This window comes from Aphelocoma coerulescens, unplaced genomic scaffold (assembly GCF_041296385.1).
Source record: "Aphelocoma coerulescens isolate FSJ_1873_10779 unplaced genomic scaffold, UR_Acoe_1.0 HiC_scaffold_363, whole genome shotgun sequence".
Classification (NCBI taxonomy): Eukaryota; Metazoa; Chordata; class Aves; order Passeriformes; family Corvidae; genus Aphelocoma; species Aphelocoma coerulescens.
This window is the reverse complement of record NW_027183706.1, coordinates 62,942-78,664: the sequence shown is the minus strand read 5'-3', so window position 1 is coordinate 78,664 and position 15,723 is coordinate 62,942. Positions and strand designations below refer to the sequence as shown.

The 15,723-nt window shown below is 55.2% G+C and overlaps 1 protein-coding gene across 1 annotated transcript; it reads left to right on the top strand.

Annotated features, from left to right (window-relative positions):
• The first annotated feature begins 4,665 nt into the window (after window positions 1–4,665).
• Window positions 4,666–12,308, top strand: LOC138101616 (electron transfer flavoprotein subunit beta-like). The gene is made up of 6 exons (XM_068999384.1): window positions 4,666–4,741; window positions 7,627–7,785; window positions 9,092–9,244; window positions 9,515–9,577; window positions 9,988–10,146; window positions 12,037–12,308. Exons 1-6 carry the CDS (start codon window positions 4,685–4,687, stop codon window positions 12,208–12,210), a joined length of 765 nt encoding a protein of 254 aa, XP_068855485.1. The 5' UTR covers window positions 4,666–4,684; the 3' UTR covers window positions 12,211–12,308.
• The last annotated feature ends 3,415 nt before the right edge of the window (window positions 12,309–15,723 follow it).

The window sequence follows — 15,723 nt, the reverse complement described above, 5'->3', positions numbered from 1 at the left end:
TTTTTGGGGCTAAACCCCCCAAATTTGGGCCCTCGGCCCCTCCCCCCCATCCCTTATCAAGATGGGGCTTATCAAGATCCCCTCCCCCCCTTTTTTTCCCCTTCTTGGTGCTCGTTAATGATTAATTAGCGATTAATGAGGAGCTTATCGGGGTGATAAGGGGGGGGGGGAGGGGGGAAAACCCGGGAATTTTGGGGGTTCTGGGGAGGGGGAGGGGAAGGAGGATTGGGGGAGGGTCGGGATATTCCACCCCCCACCCCCCCCCCCCAAAAAAATGCCCCCCAAAAAACCGAACCGGCCCCAAAAATGTCCCAAAAAAAAGCCCAAAAAAAACCCAACCCCCCCCCCGAAAAAACCCAAAACGGCCCAAAAAAACCGCCCAAAAAACCCCCAAAACTGCCCCAAAAAATACCCCCCAAAAAACCCGAAAGGGCCCAAAAAAACCGCCCAAAAAAAAGCCAAAACCGCCCAAAAAATCGCCCAAAAAAAACCCCCCAAAAACCCAAAACCGCCCAAAATAAAAAACAAAAAAAAAAAAACAAAAAACCCAAAGAAACCGCCCAAACCCCCCCAAAAAACCGCAAAAAACACCCAAAAAAACCCCCAAAAACCGGCCAAAAACCGCCCAAAAAAAAACCCCAAATGACCCCAAACCCCCCCAAAATAAAAAACAAAAAAACCCCCAAAAAACCGCCCAAAACTCCCCCCCCAAAAAAACCAAAACCGCCCAAAACCCCTCCAAAAAAAACCCCCCAAAACCGCCCAAAAAACCCCCCAAAAATCCCCCCAAAAGCCCCAAACCTACCCAAAATAACCCCCAAAAAAACCCCAAAAAACTCCCAAAACCCCTCCAAAAAAACCCCGAAAAAGCCCCCCAAAAACCCCAAAACCGCTCAAAATAACCCCAAAAAAACCCCAAAAAACCTCAAAAAAGTCCCCAAAAAACCCCCCAAAAAAACCCCAAAAACCCCCAACCCCCCCCAAAATAACTCCCAAAAAAACCCCAAAATCCCAGAAACCCCCCCAAAATAACCCCCAAACCCCCCCAAAAAACACCAAAAAAACCCCAAAACCGCTCAAAATAACCCCAAAATCCCTCCCAAACCCCCAAAACCCCAAACCCACCCAAAAAAACCCAGAAACCCCCAAAAATCCCCTCAAAACCCCCCTCAAAATAACCCCAAAAAACCACCAAAAACCGCCAAAAACCGGCAAAAAACCCCCAAAAAGCCCCAACCCCCCGCAAAAAAAACCCGAAAAAGTCCCCAAAAAACCCCCCCAAAACCCCTCACAAACCCCAAAACCCCAAACCCACCCAAAAAAACCCAAAACCCCCCAAAAATCCCCTCAAAATAACCCCAAAAAAAACACCAAAAAAACCGCCAAAAACCGCCTCAAAAACCCCCCAAAAAACCCCAAACCCCCCCCAAAAAAACCCCAAAACCGCTCCAAATAACCCCAAAACCCCTCCCAAACCCCAAAAACCCCAAACCCACCCAAAAAAAACCAAAGAACCCCAAAAATCCCCTCAAAAAACCCTCAAAATAACCCCAAAAAAACCGCCAAAAACCCCCTCAAAAACCCCCCCAAAAAAACCCCCAAAAATCCCCAAAACCCCCCCAAAAAAACCCCAAAACCGCTCCAAAGAACCCCCAAATCCCTCCCAAATCCCAAAAACCCCAAACCCACCCAAAAAAACCCAGAAACCCCCCAAAATCCCCTCAAAAACCCCCCTCAAAATAACCCCAAAAAACCACCAAAAACCGCCAAAAACCCCTCAAAAAACCCCCCAAAAATAACCCCAAAAACCCCCAAAACCCCCCCCAAAAAAACCCCAAAACCGCTCCAAATAACCCCTAAACCCCTCCCAAACCCCAAAAACCCCAAACCCACCCAAAAAAACCCCGAAACCCCCCAAAAATCCCCTCAAAAAAATCCCCTCAAAAAAACCCCCTCAACCCCAAAAAAACCGCCAAAAACCCGCCAAAAACCGCCAAAAAACCCCCAAAAAGCCCCAACCCCCCCCGCAAAAAAACCCCGAAAAAGCCCCCAAAAAAGCCCAAAACCCCTCACAAACCCCAAAACCCCAAACCCACCCAAAAAAATCCAAAAAATCCCCTCAAAAAACCCTTCAAAATAACCCCAAAAAAACACCAAAAAAACCGCCAAAAACCGCCTCAAAAAAACCCTCAAACCCAAAAACCCAAACCCCCCCCCCAAAAAAACCCCAAAACCGCTCCAAATAACCCCAAAACCCCTCCCAAACCCCAAAAACCCCAAACCCACCCAAAAAAACCCAAAACCCCCCAAAACCCCCCTCAAAAACCCCCCTCAAAAAAACCGCCAAAAAAACCGCCAAAAAAAACCTCCAAAACCCCCCCAAAAAAACCCAAAAAAGCCCCCAAAAAAGCCCAAAACCCCTCACAAACCCCAAAACCCCAAACCCACCCAAAAAAACCCAAAAAATCCCCTCAAAAACCCCTCAAAATAACCCCAAAAAAACCACCAAAAAACCCGCCAAAAGCCCCCTCAAAAAACCCCTCAAAAAACCCCCCAAAAAAAACCCCCAAAACCCCCCCCAAAAAAACCCCAAAACCGCTCCAAAGAACCCCCAAACCCCTCCCAAACCCCAAAAACCCCAAACCCACCCCAAAAATCCCCCAAAATCCCCTCAAAAACTCCCTCAAAATAACCCCAAAAAACCCGCCAAAAAAAACCGCCAAAACCCCCCCAAAAAAAAAAAACCAAAAAGCCCCCAAAAAAACCCAAAAAAGCCCCCAAAAAACCCCAAAACCCCTCACAAACCCCAAAACCCCAAACCCACCCAAAAAAACCCCAAAAAATCCCCTCAAAAAACCCTTCAAAATAACCCCAAAAAAACCCCGCCAAAAACCGCCTCAAAAACCCCCCAAAAAAACCCCAAAAATCCCCAAAACCCCCCCCAAAAAACCCCAAAACCGCTCCAAATAACCCCAAACTCCTCACAAACCCCAAAAACCCCAAACCCACCCAAAAAAACCCAAAAACCCCCAAAAATCCCCTCAAAAATCCCCTCAAAAAAACCGCCAAAAAAACCGCCAAAAAAACGCCAAAAAAAACCTCCAAAACCCCCCCAAAAAAACCCCAAAAAGCCCCAAAAAAAACCCAAAAAAGCCCCCAAAAAACCCCAAAACCCCTCACAAACCCCAAAACCCCAAACCCACCCAATAAAAACCCAAAAAATCCCCTCAAAAACCCCCTCAAAATAACCCCAAAAAAACCGCCAAAAACTGCCAAAAACCCCCTCAAAAAACCCCCCCAAAAAACCCCAAAAACCCAAAAAAACCCCCCCAAAAAAACCCCAAAGCCGCTCCAAAGAACCCCCAAACCCCTCCCAAACCCCAAAAACCCCAAACCCACCCAAAATCGCCCCAAAAAAACCCCAAAACCCCCCCAAATCCCGGCCCGCGGGGGGCGCCCCACCGCCGCCTCCTGTCACGTGACGCGCGCAGGCCACGCCCACTCCCTTTCCCCACAGGGGGCGTGGCTTCGCCGCAGAGTGACGTCATCGCTCTGGGCGGAGGGGGCGTGGTCACTGCGGTGGGCGTGGTTTGTGGGAGGACGGGGCGCGGCTTTTTGGGTGGGCGTGGCTTTGGGGAGGAGGGGCGTGGTTTAAATGGGTGGGCGTGGTTTTAGGGGAGGGGGCGTGGCCTTTTTGGGGAGGGGGCGTGGCTTACTGGAGGGATGCGGCTTTTTTAGGGGAGGGGGCGTGGCTTTTTAGGGGAGGGGCGTGGTTTAGATGGGTGGGCGTGGCTTTTTGGGGAGAGGGCGTGGTCTTTTTTGGGAGGGGCGTGGCTTTTTACGTAGATGGGCGTGGTTTAAGTGGGTGGGCGTGGCTTTTTGGGGAAGGGGCGTGGCCTTTTTGGGGAAGGGGCGTGGCTTTCTGGAGAGACGTTGCTTTTTTGGGGAGGGGGCGTGGCTTTTCCGGGAAGGGGGCGTGGCTTACTGGAGGGATGTGGCTTTTTGGGAGGGGGCGTGGCTTTTAGGGGGAGGGCGTGTTTTGGGGGCGTGGCATTTCCGGGGAGGGGGCGTGGCTTACTGGGGAATGCGGCTTTTGGGGGGAGGGGGCGTGGCCTTTTTTTTTTTTTTTGGAGAGGGGCGTGGCTTTTCTGAAGGGATGTGGCTTTTGGGGGAGGGGGCGTAGTTGGGGGCGTGGCTTTTCCAGAGGAGGGGCGTGGCTTTTATTGGGAGGGGGCGTGGTTTTGTTGGGAGGGAGGGGCGTGTTTTTTCTGGTGGAGTGGGCGTGGCTTCCGGGAGTAGGGGCGTGGTTTTTACGTGGAGGGGCGTGGTTTCCGGGAGAAGGGGGCGTGGTTTTCACGGGGGGGGCGTGGCTTTTGGGAGGAGGGGGCGTGGCTGTTACGGAGGGCGTGGCTTCAGTGGAGTGGGCGTGGCTTCAGGGAGGAAGGGGCGTGGTCGCGGCTATTTACAAGGAGGGGCGTGGCTTGTGTGGGGATGGGGCGTGGCCTCCGGTTGGAGGGGCGTGGTTTCCGTGAAGGGGTGTGGTTTCCGGGTGGATGGGCGTGGTTTCTGCGAAGTGACGTAGCTTCCGGGTGAAGTGGGCGTGACTTCCGGGTGGAAGGGGGCGTGACTTCCGGGTGGAAGGGGGCGTGGCTTCCGGTGCCGGAGTGGGCGTGGTTTCCGGGCCATGGCGGCGCTGCGCGTGCTCGTGGGGGTGAAGCGCGTGATCGACTTCGCCGTCAAGGTACGGGGGGGGGGAGGGGAGGGGAGGGGACCCCCCCCCGAGACCCCCCCGGGACCCCCGGGCCCCCCCCCCCGGGGCCTCCCCCCCCCCCCCCCCCCCCCCCGAATTCCCGGCGGTTTTTGGGTGGTGGGGGGAGGGGCCAAGGTCACACCTGGGCGGCCGCGGGTACCTGGGACCCCTCCCCCACCCCCCCGTGAGGAACCTCCTGGGGACCCCCCCCCGGAAGCCCCAAAATCGGCCCCCTCCCCCAAAATGGACGGTGGGGTTTTGGGGTGGACATGGCCGGACATGGACGGACAGAGACGGACAGAGACGGACAATGCCGGACATGGCCGGATAGAGCCGGGGAGAGCCGGACAATGCCGGACACGGCCGGACATGGACGGACACGGACGGAGAGAGCCGGACAATGCCGGACAATGCCGGACAGAGCCGGGCATGGCCGGAGAGAGGCGGACATTGCCGGACAGAGCCGGACAATGCCGGAGAGAGCCGGACAATGCCGGACACGGCCGGACATGGCCGGAGAGAGCCGGACAATGCCGGACACGGCCGGACATGGCCGGAGAGAGCCGGACATGGCCGGAGAGAGCCGGACAATGCCGGACAGAGCCGGGGAGAGCCGGACATGGCCGGACAGAGCCGGACAATGCCGGACAGAGCCGGACCACGGCCGGAGAGAGCCGGACAATGCCGGACACGGCCGGGTTCTCTGAAGGACACCCCAAAAAAAAAACCAAAATAACCCAAAAAGAGCCCCCAAACCTGAGGACAGCCCCAAGCCGTAAATACCCCCCCCCCAAAACCCCCCCAAAAAAACCCAAAATAACCCCAAAACCCCCCCAAAAAAGCCCTAAACCTAAGGACACCCCCAAAGCCTAAATAACCCTAAAACACCCCAAAAAAACCCCCGAAATAACCCAAAAAGAGCCCCCCAAACCTGAGGACAGCCCCAAGCCATAAATACCCCCCAAAACACCCCCCAAAACACCCCAAAAAACCAAAAAAAAATCCGAAAAAAAAACCCCAAAACCCCTCAATAAACTCCCCCAAAAAATCCAAGAAAAACCAAAGGAAAACCAAAAAAACCCCAAAAAGCTCCAAAAAAACCCCCAAAAATCCCCAAAAAAATCCCAAAAAAAACCCAAAAACTCCGAAAAAGCCACCAAAAAGCCTCAAAAAAACCCAAAAAATCCAAAATAAATCCCCCCAAAAAACCCAAAAAAACCCAAAAAATCCTAAAAAAAATTTCCAAAAAAACCCCAAAAAACTCAGAAAAAAAAAACCCAAAAAAATCAGAAAAAAAACCAAAAAAACCCCAAAAAATCCCCAAAAAATAATAAAAAAAAACCTCCAAAAAATTAAAAAAAAAAAAACAAAAAACCTTCAATAAACTCCCCAAAAAAACCCCAAAAAAATCCGAAAAAAAAACCCAAAAAATCCCCAAAAAATCCCCAAAAAATAAAATAAAAAAACCCCCTAAAAATCCCAAAAAATCCCCAAAAAATCCCCAAAAACTCCTCCTGTGTTCCAGGTGCGTGTGGCGCCGGGCGGGGCCGGGGTGCAGGCGCAGGGGGTGAAGCACTCCCTGAACCCCTTCTGTGAGATCGCCCAAAAACCCCCAAAAAACCTCCAAAAAGTCCCAAAAAAAACCCCCCAAAAACCTCCAAAAATCCCAAGAAAATGCCCAAAAAACACACAAAAAATCCCCCAAAAATCCCCAAAAAACTCCAAAAAATCCTGAAAAAATCTCAAAAAAATCTCAAAAAAAATCCCAAAAAAATAAAAAAAATTAAAAAAACCAAACAAAAAGCCCCAAAAAAATTCTCAAAAATCCTCAAAAAATTCCAAAAAAATTCCAAAAAACCCCCAAAAAACTCAGAAAAAACCTCCCAAAAAATCAAAAAAAATCTCAAAGAATTCCAAAAAAATCCCCAAAAAATCCCGGAAAAATCTCAAAAAATTCCAAAAAAATCCCCAAAAAATCCCCAAAAAATCCAAAAAATCCCCCCAAAAAATCCTAAAAGAAACTCCCAAAAGGACTCCAAAACATTAGAAAAGAAACCCAAAAAAACCCAAAAAAAATTTTAAAAAAATCCTAAAAAATTCCAAAAAAAAACCCCAAAAAACTCTGAAAAAAATCCTAAAAAATCCCTGAAAAATCCCCAAAAAATCCCCAAAACTCCCCAAAAACTCCTCCTGTGTTCCAGGTGCGTGTGGCGCCGGGCGGGGCCGGGGTGCAGGCGCAGGGGGTGAAGCACTCCCTGAACCCCTTCTGGGAGATCGCCCAAAAACCCCCAAAAAACCTCCAAAAAGTCCCAAAAAAACCCCCCAAAAACCTCCAAAAATCCCAAGAAAATGCCCAAAAAACACACAAAAAATCCCCCAAAAATCCCCAAAAAACTCCAAAAAATCCTGAAAAAATCTCCAAAAAATCTCAAAAAAAATCCCAAAAAATAAAAAAAAAATAAAAAAAACAAACAAAAAGCCCCAAAAAAATTCTCAAAAATCCTCAAAAAATTCCAAAAAAATTCCAAAAACCCCCCAAAAAACTCAGAAAAAACCTCCCAAAAAATCAAAAAAAATCTCAAAGAATTCCAAAAAAATCCCCAAAAAATCCCGGAAAAAATCTCAAAAAATTCCCAAAAAATCCCCAAAAAATCCCCAAAAAATCCAAAAAATCCCACCCAAAAAATCCTAAAAGAAACTCCAAAAGGACTCCAAAAAATTAGAAAGGAAACCCAAAAAAACCCCAAAAAAAATTTTTAAAAAATCCTAAAAAATTCCAAAAAAAACCCCAAAAAACTCTGAAAAAAATCCTAAAAAATCCCTGAAAAATCCCAAAAAATCCCCAAAAATCCCCAAAAACTCCTCCTGTGTTCCAGGTGCGTGTGGCGCCGGGCGGGGCCGGGGTGCAGGCGCAGGGGGTGAAGCACTCCCTGAACCCCTTCTGTGAGATCGCCCTGGAAGAGGCCGTGCGGCTCCGCGAGGCCGGCGTGGCCACCGAGGTCGTGGCCTTCAGCCTGGGCACCCGGGCCAGCCAGGTGGGCCTCGAGTGCAGGGGGGGTTTGGGGGGGTTTGGGGATTTTTTTGGGATTTTTTGGGGATTTTTTTGGGATTTTTTGGGTGGGTTTTTAGGGGGGGTTTGGGGGTTTTTTTGGTTTTTTGGGGGGTTTTTCGGGGTTTTTTTTTCTATTTTTTGGGGATTTTTTGGGGGGGTTTGGGGGGAGTTGGGGGTTTTTTTGGGAGTTTTGGGGTTTTTTTGGGTTTTTTGGGGATTTTTTGAGGGTTTTTTGGGGGCTTTTAGGGGGTTTTTTTGGTTTTTTTTTTATTTTTGGGGGGTTTTTTGGGGGGGGTTTTGGGGGGTTGGGATATTTTTGGCAGTTTTGGGGGTTTTTTGGGTTTTTTGGGGTTTTTTTGAGGTTTTTTTGGGGGGGGGGTTGGGTTTTTTTGGGAGTTTTTTGGGGGTTTTTTTGGGGGGCTTTTGGGGGGGCTTTTGGGGTTTTTTGGGGGGTTTTTTGGGGGTTTTTTGAGATTTTTTGGGGGGCTTTTGAGGGGGTTTGGGGTTTTTTTGGGATTTTTTTGGGAGTTTTTTGGGGGGGCTTTTGGGGGGGTTTCAGGGTTTTTTTGGGGGGCGTTGGGGTTTTTTGGGGGAGTTTTTTTGGGGGGATTTTAGGGTGGGTTGGGGTGGCTTTGGGTAGTTCGGGGTGGGTTTTGGGGTGGTTTGGGATGGTTCACGGTGGGTTTGGGACACTTTTGGGGTGGTTTGGGATGGTTTGGGGTGCTTTTGGATGGTTTTGGGGTGGTTTTGGGGTGGTTTTGGATGGGTTTAGGGTGGGTTTGGGGTGGTTTTGGAATGGTTTGGGGTGGTTTGGGTGGGTCTGGGGTGGTTTTGGGGTGCTTTGGGACAGTTTTGGGACGGTTTGGGATGGTTTGGGGTGGTTTTGGGTGGCTTGGGGTAGTTTGGGATGGGTTTGGGGTGGTTTGAGATGGTTTTGGGGTGGGTCTGGGGTGGGTTTGGGGCCGTTTGGGATGGTTTGGGGTGGTTTTGGGGTGGCTTGGGATGGTTTGGGACAGTTTTGGGATGGTTTGGGCTGGTTTGGATGGGTTTGGGGTGCGTTGGGATGGTTTTGGGGTAGTTTCGGGTGGTTTGGGCTGGGTTTGGGGTGGTTTGGGCTGGTTTTGTGGCAGTTTAGGCTGGTTTGGGGTAGTTTTGGGGTAGTTTGTGGGTGGTCACAGGTGGCGAGCGGGGCCCGGAGAGCTTTTCTCACCCCTCAGACACACCCAGGGACGGTTTTGGGGCAATTTCGGGGCTGGTTTTGACCCCTTTTCCCCCCTCCCCGCCCACAGGAGACGCTGCGCACGGCTCTGGCCGTCGGCGCTGACCGGGCCGTGCTGGCCGAGGTGGCCGAAGGGGCCACCGTGGGGCCGCACGAAGTGGCCACGGCGCTGGCCGCGCTCGTGGGGCGGCTGCAGCCCCAGCTGGTGCTGCTGGGCAAACAGGTGAGACCCTAGAGACCCCCTAGAGACCCCCATAGACCCCTAGAAACCCCTATAAATCCCTATAGACCCCTATAGACCCTTATTGACCCCTCACAGCCACCGTAGGCCCCTCTTGACCCTTCACAGCCACCGTAGGCCCCTCCGCACTCCCACGGAGCCCCTCTGGACGCGCTCCCCGGACGCGCTGGGGGTCCCTATGTGCCCTGAGGCTCCCCTATAGCACCTATAGCACCTATATAGCACCTATAAAGCACCTCTGTCCACCCTCAGGCCATCGACGACGACTGCAACCAGACCGGGCAGCTCCTGGCCGCCATGCTGGACTGGCCGCAGGTAGGCCGCGCGCGGGGCACGATGGGATATATCCTCCCATGGCGGCCGAGCGGCGGGGTGGCTATATCCCGTCATGCACCGCGGTGGGAGGGATGATGGGATATATCCCCCCCCCTCTCTCTTTAAGTCGCGGGGGGTGATGGGATATATTCACCCTGCCGGGGAGGGGGATTGTGGGATATATTCACCGCTTCCGCTGCAGGGGATTGTGGGATATATTCCCCCCCCCCTCTGCGCCGCGGGGGATGATGGGATATATTCCCCCCTGTGCCGCGGGGGATGATGGGATATATCCCCCCCTAAGGGGGTGCGACGCGCTGGGAATTTGGGGAGGGGGGGCACAGCTGGTACTGGGACGGCTCCCAGTCCATACTGGGAGGGCTCCCAGTGCCTACTGGGCGGTGCGGCAGGGCACGTTCGCGTCGCGGGTGCAGCTGGAGGACGGCGCCGCGCGGGTGGAGCGGGAGGTGGACGGCGGCCTGGAGGCGCTGCGGCTGCGGCTGCCGGCCGTGCTCACGGCCGACCTGCGGCTCAACGAGCCCCGCTACGCCACCCTGCCCAACATCATGGTGGGTGCGGGACCCCCGCCCCAAAAAAAAAATCCATGGGGACCCCCTCTTTTAAATCCCGGGGGTATCCCCCCCCCAAAAAATCCCAGCGGTTTCCTCATCAATTCCTGAGATTTTGCCCCCCCAAAAAACACCGCGGGGTAGACCTGTTGTCCCGAGTTGTTGGGGAGGGGGTTTGGGATCCCCCACCCCCAATTTATGGGTGTTTCCCTGGTCCCCCAAATCCTCAGGATCCCCCCCCAATCCTCGGGGACGCCCCCAGATCTTCGGGACCCCCCCCAAATCCTCGGGCCCCCCCGAATCATTGGGACCCCCCCCCAAATCCTCGGGCCCCCCCAAATCACCGGGACCCCCCCCCCCAAATCTTCGGGACCCCCCCCCCCCCCAAATCACCGGGACCCCCCCCAAATCCTCGGGGACCCCCCCACCCAAATCACCGGGACCCCTCCCCAAATCCTCCGGACCCCCCCCAAATCATTGGGACCCCCCCCAAATCCTCGGGACCCCCCCCCAAATCCTCGGGCCCCCCCAAATCACCGGGACCCCTCCCCAAATCCTCCGGACCCTCCCCCGAATCACCGGGACCCCCCCAAATCCTCGGGACCCCCCCCAAACCCCACCCCGCCCTGGGAGCGCCTGTTCCCCCCCCACACCTGAGCCCGGATTTTGGGGGGGCTTTGAGGGATTTTGGGGGGCTGGGGAGGAGTTTTTGGGGGGTTTGGGAGGGATTTAAGGGGATTTGGGGGGATTTTGGGGGGGTTGGGAGGGATTTAAGGAGATCTGGGTGGGATTTAAGGGGATTTTGGGGGGATTTAAGGGGATCTGGGGGGATTTGGGAGGGATTTAAGGGATTTTGGGGGGATCTGGGTGGGATTTGGGGAGATTTAGCGGGATTTTGGTGGGGTTTCGGAGAGATTTAAGGGGATTTGGGTGGGATTTTGGGGGATTTGGGAGGGATTTAAGGGATTTTGGGGGGATCTGGGTGGGATTTTGGTGGATTTGGGGGGATTTAAGGGGATCTGGGGGGATTTTTGGGGATTCGGGAGGGATTTAGGTGAGATTTTGAGGGGTTTGGGAGGGATTTAAGGGGATCTGGGGGGATTTTTGGGGTTTTTTTTGGGATTTAAGGGGATCTGGGTGGGATTTGGGGGGATTTAAGGGGATCTGGGTGGGATTTGGGGGGATTTGGGGGGATTTAAGGGGATCTGGGGGTATTTGGGAGGGATTTAAGGGGATCTGAGGGGATTTTTGGGGTTTTTTTGGGATTTAAGGGGATCTGGGTGGGATTTTGGGGGATTTGGGGGGGATTTAAGGGGATCTGGGGGGATTTTGGGGCATTTGGGGGGATTTAAGGGGATCTGGGTGGGATTTGGGGGGATTTAAGGGGATCTGGGGGGATTTTGGGGGGGTTGGGAGGGATTTAAGGGGATCTGGGTGGGGTTTTGGTGGATCTGGGTGGGATTTAAGGGGATCGGGATGGGATTTTTGGAGGTTTGGGGGGATTTAAGGGGATTTGGGAGGGATTTGGGGGGGTTTCGGAGAGATTTAAGGGATTTTGGGGGGGGATTTAAGAGGATTTTGGGGCAATTTTGAAGCAATTTAAGACGATTTTGAGAGCACCCGGGGTGGTTTCTGGGGTGGTTTCTGGGGTGGTTTTTGGGGGGGTTTTTGGGGTGGTTTCTGGGGTGGTTTCTGGGGTGGTTTTTGGGGTGGTTTATGGGGTGGTTTTTGGGGTGGTTTATGGGGTGGTTTCTGGGGGGGTTTCTGGGGGGGTTTCTGGGGGGGTTTTTTTGGGGGGGGCGCTTTGCCGTACTTCCGGGGGGTGCTCTCCCTTTTGGGGAGGGGTCCAACCCCCCCCTAACCCCTCCCCCAACCCCTCCCCCACCCCAGAAAGCCAAGAAGAAGCCTCTGGAAGTGCTCCCGGCCGCCGATCTGGGGGTCCCGGGGGGCTCCCCCCGCCTCAGGGTGCTGCAGCTCCGGGAGCCGCCGGCCCGGGCGGGGGGCGAGAAAGTGGAAAACGTCGGGGCCTTGGTGGAGAAACTGAGGCACAGCGGCCGCATCTGAGGCTCCCAGTGCCTCCCAGTGCCGACCAGTGCCGACCAGTAACCCCCAGTGCCTCCCAGTGCCAACCAGTAACGACCAGTAACAGCCGGTGCATCCCAGTTTGGCGCTGCTGGTTTTTTAATCCCCCCCCCCCCGTCCGGTGTCTCTTGGTGCCTTCCGGCCTGGACCAGTGCTCCCAGTTCATCCCAGTGCTCCCAGTTCATGCCAGAGGCCTCCCGGTTCATGCCAGTGCTCCCAGTTCATGCCAGTGCTCCCAGTTCATCCCAGTGCCCCCCCAGGCTGGACCAGTGCACCCCAGTGCTCTCCCAGTGCCTTCCAGCCTGTCCCAGTTCATCCCAGTGCTCTCCCAGTACCTTCCAGTCTGGCCCAGTGGCTCCCAGTGCACCCCAGTGCCTCCCAGTAACCCCCAATGCCTCCCAGTGCCAACCAGTAACAACCAGTAACAGCCGGTGCATCCCAGTTTGGCGCTGCTGGTTTTTTAATCCCCCCCCCCCCCGTCCGGTGTCTCTTGGTGCCTTCCGGCCTGGACCAGTGCTCCCAGTTCATCCCAGTGCTCCCAGTTCATGCCAGAGGCCTCCCGGTTCATGCCAGTGCTCCCAGTTCATGCCAGTGCTCCCAGTTCATCCCAGTGCCCCCCCAGGCTGGACCAGTGCACCCCAGTGCTCTCCCAGTGCCTTCCAGCCTGTCCCAGTTCATCCCAGTGCTCTCCCAGTACCTTCCAGTCTGGCCCAGTGGCTCCCAGTGCACCCCAGTGCCTCCCAGTAACCCCCAATGCCTCCCAGTGCCAACCAGTAACAACCAGTAACAGCCGGTGCATCCCAGTTTGGCGCTGCTGGTTTTTTAATCCCCCCCCCCCCCGTCCGGTGTCTCTTGGTGCCTTCCGGCCTGCACCAGTGCTCCCAGTTCATCCCAGTGGCCTCCCAGTTCATCCCAGTGCCCTCCCAGTTCATGCCAGAGGCCTCCCGGTTCATGCCAGTGCTCCCAGTTCATCCCAGTGCTCCCAGTTCATGCCAGAGGCCTCCCGGTTCATGCCAGTGCTCCCAGTTCATGCCAGTGCTCCCAGTTCATCCCAGTGCCCTCCCAGGCTGGACCAGTGCACCCTAGTGCTCTCCCAGTGCCTTCCAGCCTGTCCCAGTTCATCCCAGTGCTCTCCCAGTACCTTCCAGTCTGGCCCAGTGGCTCCCAGTGCCTCCTAGTGCCTCCCACTAACCCCCAGTGCCTCCCAGTGCCAACCAGTAACGACCAGTAACAACCAGTAACAGCCGGTGCATCCCAGTTTGGCGCTGCTGGTTTTTTAATCCCCCCTCCCCCATCCGGTGTCTCTTGGTGCCTTCCGGCCTGGACCAGTGCTCCCAGTTCATCCCAGTGGCCTCCCAGTTCATGCCAGTGCTCCCAGTTCATGCCAGTGCTCCCAGTTCATGCCAGTGCCCTCCCAGGCTGGACCAGTGCTCTCCCAGTGCCTTCCAGCCTGTCCCAGTTCATCCCAGTGCTCTCCCAGTACCTTCCAGTCTGGCCCAGTGGCTCCCAGTGCCTCCCAGTGCCTCCCAGTAACCCCCAGTGCCTCCCAGTAACCCCCAGTGCCTCCCAGTAACAACCAGTAACAGCCGGTGCATCCCAGTTTGGCGCTGCTGGTTTTTTAATCCCCCCCCCCCGTCCGGTGTCTCTTGGTGCCTTCCGGCCTGGACCAGTGCTCCCAGTTCATCCCAGTGCTCCCAGTTCATGCCAGAGGCCTCCCAGTTCATGCCAGTGCTCTCCCAGTGCCTTCCAGCCTGTCCCAGTTCATGCCGGTGGCCTCCCAGTTCATCCTAGTGCTCTCCCAGTTCATCCCAGTGCCCTCCCAGTTCATGCCACTGCCCTCCCAGTTCATGCCAGTGCCCTCCCAGGCTGGACCAGTGCACCCCAGTGCTCTCCCAGTGCCTTCCAGCCTGTCCCAGTTCATGCCGGTGGCCTCCCAGTTCATCCTAGTGCTCTCCCAGTTCATCCCAGTGCTCTCCCAGTTCATCCCAGTGCCCTCCCAGGCTGGACCAGTGCACCCCAGTGCTCTCCCAGTGCCTTCCAGCCTGTCCCAGTTCATCCCAGTGCTCTCCCAGTTCATCCCAGTGCCCTCCCAGGCTGGTCCAGTGCTTTCCCAGTGCCTTCCAGCCTGTCCCAGTTCATGCCAGTGGCCTCCCAGTTCATCCCAGTGCCCCCCCAGGCTGGACCAGTGCACCCCAGTGCTCTCCCAGTGCCTTCCAGCCTGTCCCAGTTCATCCCAGTGCTCTCCCAGTACCTTCCAGTCTGGCCCAGTGGCTCCCAGTGCACCCCAGTGCCTCCCAGTAACCCCCAATGCCTCCCAGTGCCAACCAGTAACAACCAGTAACAGCCGGTGCATCCCAGTTTGGCGCTGCTGGTTTTTTAATCCCCCCCCCCCGTCCGGTGTCTCTTGGTGCCTTCCGGCCTGGACCAGTGCTCCCAGTTCATCCCAGTGCTCCCAGTTCATGCCAGAGGCCTCCCAGTTCATGCCAGTGCTCTCCCAGTGCCTTCCAGCCTGTCCCAGTTCATGCCGGTGGCCTCCCAGTTCATCCTAGTGCTCTCCCAGTTCATCCCAGTGGCCTCCCAGGCTGGACCAGTGCACCCCAGTGCTCTCCCAGTGCCTTCCAGCCTGTCCCAGTTCATCCCAGTGCTCTCCCAGTACCTTCCAGTCTGGCCCAGTGGCTCCCAGTGCACCCCAGTGCCTCCCAGTAACCCCCAATGCCTCCCAGTGCCAACCAGTAACAACCAGTAACAGCCGGTGCATCCCAGTTTGGCGCTGCTGGTTTTTTAATCCCCCCCCCCCCCCGTCCGGTGTCTCTTGGTGCCTTCCGGCCTGCACCAGTGCTCCCAGTTCATCCCAGTGGCCTCCCAGTTCATCCCAGTGCCCTCCCAGTTCATGCCAGAGGCCTCCCGGTTCATGCCAGTGCTCCCAGTTCATCCCAGTGCTCCCAGTTCATGCCAGAGGCCTCCCGGTTCATGCCAGTGCTCCCAGTTCATCCCAGTGCTCCCAGTTCATCCCAGTGCCCCCCCAGGCTGGACCAGTGCACCCCAGTGCTCTCCCAGTGCCTTCCAGCCTGTCCCAGTTCATCCCAGTGCTCTCCCAGTACCTTCCAGTCTGGCCCAGTGGCTCCCAGTGCCTCCTAGTGCCTCCCACTAACCCCCAGTGCCTCCCAGTGCCAACCAGTAACGACCAGTAACGACCAGTAACAGCCGGTGCATCCCAGTTTGGCGCTGCTGGTTTTTTAATCCCCCCCCCCCGTCCGGTGTCTCTTGGTGCCTTCCGGCCTCGACCAGTGCTCCCAGTTCATCCCAGTGCTCTCCCAGTTCATCCCAGTGCCCTCCCAGTTCATCCCAGTGGCCTCCCAGGCTGGACCAGTGCTCTCCCAGTGCCTTCCAGCCTATCCCAATTCATCCCAGTGCTCTCCCAGTTCATCCCAGTGCTCTCCCAGTGCCTTCCAGCCTATCCCAATTCATCCCAGTGCTCTCCCAGTTCATCCCAGT